The following is a 6,780-nucleotide window of genomic DNA, read 5'->3' on the forward strand; positions in this document are numbered from 1 at the left end:
GATCCGGCTTGAATCTGAGTTGAAGTATTGCAACCCGGATTGAAAACGTTCCCCTAGAGACGAGGCGTACTTGATGTTTTTGTTTTGTATTGTCGTCGGATTGTTTGGAGCTTCGAGACGCGATTCAGCAGCCCGGTCGTATCGTCAACTATTAATTACCCATTTGTGCAGGAGGTGAGCTTATAATAAAGGTAACGACATTGTGAAAAACTTTGGTGAGTTGCTCGTTCCTCGTTCTCCAGATAACACGCGATCCAGTCTCGATAGTTATTGTGTTACTTTTCAAGGTCACTGTTGAATGTTGGAACCACCCTAGATCCCGGCAACACTCCCCGGTTGGAGGAAATGAGCAGCCAGAGCAATACGATGGCCAGCGGTCAGCATTCGACCGCGGGCAGCAATTCCGAGACGCAGGAAATAAGGCTGACGGCTCGATTCTCGGAGCAAATGGCACAACTGTGCTTGTCCGAGGACTACTCGGATGTTTCGTTCATCGTGGAAAACGAGCGTCTACCCGCACACCGGGTCATCCTGGCAGCCAGAAGTGACTACTTTCGGGCCCTCCTCTACGGGGGCCTGTCGGAGTCGCGCCTTAACGAAATTACCCTCCCGATACCGCTGACGGCGTTCAAGGCGCTACTCAGGTACATATACTCCGGCAACATGTTACTTTCGGAGATGAAGGAAGAACAAATCATCGACACACTCGGGTTGGCCAATCACTACGGTTTCACCGACCTCGAAGTGGCCATATCGGACTACCTGCGCAATGTGCTTTCGCTTGGCAACGTGTGTTCCGTTCTGGACGCGGCTCGATTGTTCGGACTCGACGCACTTACCACCGTCTGCCATTCGTTTGTCGATAAGCACGCTCCGGACATACTGCAGCATGAAACGTTCCGCACACTATCACTCGACGCACTGACCAGCTTACTGGAGCGGGACTCATTTTTTGCCCCGGAAGTGCAGATATTCGAGGCGGTCTACGATTGGTGCCGGTGCAACGCGGACAGTGTAAAGAACGTGGACGGTGTGGTAGAGAAGGTCCGCTTTTCGCTCATGTCCTTGGAGGAACTGCTGAACGTGGTCCGTCCGTCCAGTATTCTTGATCCCGACCGGTTATTGGACGCTATCGCCGAAAAAGTTTCCTCCCAGCGACTACCGTACCGAGGGGCACTTTGTAAGTTGTCTTTAGAGTTTCGAGGGGGGGTGCAAAACATAATCAGGGCATATGTAACAAGCTTCGGAATGTCTTTTAGGGCCCGAAGAGAATGTGGCTTCAGCCAAATTCAACTCCCGCACAATACTCGGTGAGCAACGGATGGCGCTGCTGGATGGGGATACGGTTTCCTACGACTTGGAGCATGGATACACGCGAGCAGCAATCAGTGCGGGCTCCAGCAGTGATTCGACGGGAATTATTGTCGAGCTTGGCAAAATGTTCATCATCAACCACATCAAGGTATTGCTGTGGGACCGTGATACGCGCTCGTACAGCTACTACGTCGAGGTGTCGGTCAATCAGAGCAACTGGGAACGGGTTGTTGATCACACCAAATACTACTGTCGATCGTGGCAGTTTCTCTACTTCCCGCCACAGGCGGTTCGCTACATAAGGCTCGTGGGCACTCACAACACGGTCAACGAAGTGTTTCACGTTGTCGCACTGGAAGCACTGTACACCGAGACGGCGGTCCCGATGGTCGGGGGCGTGCTCGTGCCAACGTACAATGTAGCGACAGTGAAGTACAGCGCAACCGTCGTAGAAGGGGGTAGCCGTACCCGGAACGTGCTCCTGAATGGGGACGTGAAAAACTACGACTGGGATGGCGGTTACACCTGCCACCAGATCGGAACCGGTGCCATACTGATCCAGCTCGGACAACCGTACTGGATCAGTTCCCTCCGGTTGCTGCTGTGGGATTGCGATAACCGATCGTACAGCTTCTTCGTTGAGGTGTCGACCAATTTGAAAGACTGGGAAACGGTGGTCGACAGACGGACAGAGCACATGAAATCGTGGCAAAATTTTTCCTTCCCCCCAAAGGTGGTCGTCTACATTCGGATCGTTGGGACACACAACACGGCGAACGAGATGTTCCACTGTGTGCACTTCGAGTGCCCGTCACAGGATACCAGCAAGCTGGTGAAGATTGGCCAGGATGCTCCCGCCAGCGAGATCGACAGAGAACCGAAGGATACGTTACCGACCATAGTGACGGCTGATTGATCTGCAGAAATTTAAAAGAGAACGACATTTTGGGATGCCCCACTGTATGTACTTAAGCTGTGTCCGCTCAGCTAAATGAACGCTGTGCTCTCAAAATTTATGTGAATTCCAACACGGTACTGAAACGGAATGCTTAATGTAGATTTTTAAAACTCCAAAACTTTGTAGTAATATATTTTGGGGCAACCTGTTTTTTTATTGAACCTTGACTTAAGTACTTTGACTGTCACTCCGTTTCACACAATGGTTCTGCAATCCGACTTTGCAGACAAACTTTATATTCGTGGCCCATGGTGTTTTCGTAATAAAAAACCAATAATCTTCTAGTAACCACAATCGGTAGGTTTTCTTCGCACGATTCCGAAATTGCGGAGCGAAGTGGAGTAGTTCGAACGTCATCTTTAATCGTTGTCTGTTTATCAGTCGAAGCGGCCGCAACGTTCGGCGCATTTGTTTATTCAGCCTAACTAACGCGTACGATAACTTTGGTTTAAAATTTCCAAGGCGTCACGTCGAAGTTTAGTTATGCTGACCCGATAACGACTGCAGCCGTGTAATCATAATCCGTTAGGTAATCTGTTTTATCGACAGAAAAATGTGACACCCAGGATCAGTCTCGGGTCAGCTGTCGTGCCGTGAGCAAACGGGCAAAAATGCAACATCTCACCAGCGCTTCAAAGAAGAAGCCTGTAGAAGTTTACGCTTCCACCGGTGCAGATGACGACGATGACTTCAACAGCGTCGTTGACTCGGAGTTCGAGGAGAGTCCCTATCCTTGCCGGAAAGTTAGCCATCACGCGAGCATAACCGTGGAGGAGCGCACTGTAATGCCACCCTTTGCCCATTACTGGTGAAGTAAATCATAAAACGTGTTCGGTTTGAATGATTTCTTCTTTCAGTTGCTGCACCCAAAACCAACAGAAAAAGATGACGAGCAACAGAAGAAGGATAATGGTAAGTGAAACGCTCGGAACGCGCGGTGAAAATGATCAACCTTCTAATGGGTGTCCTTTGTAGCTACAGCTAACGCTAACGCTAATGCTAATGTAAGTAGTGCAAGCTTGCTGCATTATCAGTGTGAGTTTAGTGGACTCGGTGTTCCTTCCTCAATCCTCAGCAGAACTCCGAGCTGACCAGCTTCGTGCAGAAAAAATCGTTTGCCCAGAACATGATGGACATCGCACTGCTGTCGGCAAACACGAACCAGTTACGATACGTGTTGGATTTGGGATCCAAACATCCGTACTATTCCACCAGCTTATCACTGATCATTCTGAGCCTAGTCATGCAGGTCGTCGTCGGTTTGGCAATGCTCTACTGTAACAGGTAAAAAGGGGAATAGGTAAGAGGGTCAAACCTAAAATCGGGAATTCAAACGATGAACTATTCAAACAGGTACAACATTAGGAAAAAGGGCGAGATGCGGCGAGCGTCCCATATAAACAACCTGTCCGTGGCCGGTGTATTCATGGTGACGCTAGTAAACGTTTTTATATCCACCTTCAATGGCGCCCACATGCAGAACTGTTGCATTTTACCCAACGACAGCGATAGCAGCAGTAGCACCGTAAGTCCTGTGGAGTTCGTATCAACGGTAGTCGAATCCACAGCGGTTGAATCCACAGTGGTCGAATCCACGGCACCCTAATAATCCTGAAGATGTAGATTAATTGTTTTAAGATCCCTCGAAAACAAATCGGTTCTCTCGAAAGATAGCATAACGAACGTGTACTCAAAATATGAGTCAATTGTTGGTACTAAATACAAACAATGAATTGTAAACGTTTTTATTGTTCACAAACTGTTTAGAGTTTCGCATCTGCCAGATAACTGCTCGAGTGCACGTTAGTGAGCACGTGCATAGCAATCATACGGAACACGTGATCCTCGCGCCGAACGAGCAACGTCCTCGCCTGCAACTGAGCCCAAACTATTGAACGCGTTCGTTTACACTGAATCGCTTCAAACGCCAATTGCTACTTCACCCAGCCAAAGCTCCCCGGTCGACGTCATGACAAACCTTGCTTTATCTTATCGGCTGCTATCTACAGCCCTAAACATGTGTCACGGACACTTGTACGGACCCTCGACACACCATGCACGATAATTCATTTGGCAAGTGAAACTCGTCGTCGAACAATGAAGCTCGTTCCGTTTGTGATCATCGTTTGCGGTTCCATCTACGTAAGATTTGTGCAAAAACTGAAACAAAATCATATTACTCACACGTCGCTCATTACTTTCTACACAGATTTCGCGTGCAAAGTTTACGGAGTGCGATCTCGATTTAGAGGATCCGCTACTTTTTGCCAGACTTCCCGCGGAGTGCCAGAACCTAGATGACGCATCGAAAGCTCTAATGCTTGAGGAGTCCGAAGCTTTTCGGACGTTCCATGACAAACTGCTCGGCTACGAAGCAGCCCAGGGGAAGGATACCGAGGACGGGGCATATATGGACATGAAGTTTCGGAGTGAGCTGTACGGAGGGGTCGACATTTACCTGTGTCTCACCATCGATGAATCGCTGGCAGAGTATGTGAAGTGCCTCACCGAGAAGCGCCAACTCATGATAGGAATTATTGACGCGAAAATGCAGTCTGTTTGAGCTTGAAAATGCAATATGCTTTTCATAAGTGATTTGATTACATTACATGTGGTTAAGTAACTCACATAGTTTCTTGTGCTTAGAATCTCGTAGATACTATGGTCTGTTGTGGCCGGACCAACCAATCCAACCATTAGAACTAAAAACATTTGCCAAAGCTTTTACTCGATGGTCACCCGTTGTCCTTTATCCTTGTGAGTGTAGTTTAATCGTAAAAATCCGCCAGCCTTAGTCTGATCGTGGCCGTAGATGAAATTGACCTATATATGACCGTTGATCCCGTTATCGTTAGGGTATTGCGTGACTAGCTTGAATTTCTGTACCCACGCGTGTCCTGTATTCTGTACTGACATCGGATGATTAAACATTCATAAATACAACACTGCACATGATCCTGTTTATGAATAGGAAGGTCCGTATTACATGCTTCGAGTCAAAACAAACTTGGAACACAACGTGGTGCCCTGAAACACGAAGCTTAATCTGTAGCTGTTTGATGAATTAGTTAATTTAAATAACTTTCACCGATGGCCCAACCTGAAGGTTTCCGGACTTCTGTTGGTTGCCATCGTGAGTTGAATCTTAATCCCACGTGGCATGGTGCAGTCCAAACGCAATCGGATTTAACACGCTACAATGAAATAATTATTGCACTCGTTGTATGTGCTCACTGTCCTGTTCCCTAGTTCTGCGTCAGGAGAACCCTTTCGACCAGTTGGAATCTAGTGCATACCGGTTCAAGTGTTAAAATTGACTCCGATAATGAAAATAAACGATATCCACCGTGACACTGCACAGAGCATCCGAAAGGCTCTGTCTCCATCACTGATAGTCCATCGAACACTCGGTGTGGCTCCCGTTCGCATTCCTTGCCTCGCGGATCGCACATCGGATCAATGGTTTGCCCTTCGACGGAACTTCCAGCTCATCTTTTCACTACTCGTCGTAGTACTGATGGTGTCCGGTTACTGTTACAAGGTTCAGCATCGCTCTTTTACCGAGATGCCCTTTTTTAACTCTTTGTTGTACAACTTGGAATTATTGCTTGAAATGACCAACGTCTTGCTGATCATCGTTGGCTGCAATCGCAAAAGTCACATGTACGACAAGGTGCTGGGCCAATTTGTAAGCCTCCAGCTAGGCTGTGACCGGCGGGAACTGAGCTGGGTCTCCGGTTGGTTCAACCGACTGTTGTTCGGTTCTGTGATGATATTTTTCGTCGGTATCACTGTTGATTGGTTTTCCTGGCAGCAACCTTACATGACTCTTTCGTCCCTGTGCTGCGTTCACATACCGATGCTGTTGACTGCGCTGGCAGTGTCTCAGTACTGGTTCGCCGTTACTTTCGTTCTTCAGAACTGTCGCAAAATTAATCGGCAACTGAACGAATTTTCCGATTGTACGAACAACGATGGCGACAAGCGGCTGGATGAGCTGGAAAGGCTGCGTATTCAGCACAAGGAACTACACGAGCTGATGCTGTACATCAACGGAGGATTTGGAAAACTTTTGCTCAGCACTTTTGTGGCCATCGTGGTCGTTGTTAACGTGGAGCTGCTGGAACTGTACCAGTACTTCCGACGTGGTGTACTGTCGGTTTCCGTAGGTTCGCATATATTGTATGCACTTGTGTGGTTGTTGCTCCACTTAGTTCTGCTGCTGCTGATCGTGTATCCGAATCATGCGATGCACAATGAGGTGCGTTTTGCATTCAATTATGTTTGAAAGTGCATTTAAATGATAACTAATATTTTGTACAAAGCGTTTGCGAACCGGACTGCTGCTATTCGAGCTGCCCGGGATGGATTCTGAACGAGGAGATCACGACGTAAGAATAATAGTGAATTGAGGTATATAAGGCTATTTATTAAAATGAACAATTTTTATTTTAGATAATGCACTTTTCCCAGCAAATCCTACACCAACGGCAACCGTATAAGGCTTG

The 6,780-nt window shown here is 47.7% G+C and overlaps 3 protein-coding genes across 4 annotated transcripts; all 3 read left to right on the forward strand.

Moving 5' to 3' along the window:
- The first annotated feature begins 102 nt into the window (after positions 1–102).
- On the forward strand, positions 103–2,515 carry LOC131216396 (BTB/POZ domain-containing protein 9). 2 transcript variants are annotated; one of them, XM_058210877.1, is made up of 3 exons: positions 103–215; positions 288–1,180; positions 1,260–2,515. In XM_058210877.1, the coding sequence occupies exons 2-3, from the start codon at positions 346–348 to the stop codon at positions 2,228–2,230; spliced, it is 1,806 nt and encodes a 601-aa protein (XP_058066860.1). In that variant the 5' UTR covers positions 103–215; positions 288–345; the 3' UTR covers positions 2,231–2,515. The 2 variants fall into 2 exon arrangements, with proteins under 2 accessions (XP_058066860.1, XP_058066861.1); XM_058210878.1 differs by having other exon boundaries at positions 111–191.
- A 1,838-nt stretch (positions 2,516–4,353) lies between these two features.
- LOC131216698 (uncharacterized) lies at positions 4,354–5,558 on the forward strand. The gene is made up of 2 exons (XM_058211252.1): positions 4,354–4,414; positions 4,482–5,558. Exons 1-2 carry the CDS (start codon positions 4,370–4,372, stop codon positions 4,833–4,835), a joined length of 399 nt encoding a protein of 132 aa, XP_058067235.1. The 5' UTR covers positions 4,354–4,369; the 3' UTR covers positions 4,836–5,558.
- Positions 5,559–5,837: 279 nt separating this feature from the next.
- LOC131215835 (uncharacterized) lies at positions 5,838–6,560 on the forward strand. Its single transcript, XM_058210231.1, has 2 exons — positions 5,838–5,960; positions 6,192–6,560. Exons 1-2 carry the CDS (start codon positions 5,838–5,840, stop codon positions 6,558–6,560), a joined length of 492 nt encoding a protein of 163 aa, XP_058066214.1.
- Positions 6,561–6,780: the final 220 nt, after the last annotated feature.

The sequence above is a fragment of the Anopheles bellator genome, chromosome 1 (genome assembly GCF_943735745.2).
Source record: "Anopheles bellator chromosome 1, idAnoBellAS_SP24_06.2, whole genome shotgun sequence".
Lineage (NCBI taxonomy): Eukaryota > Metazoa > Arthropoda > Insecta > Diptera > Culicidae > Anopheles > Anopheles bellator.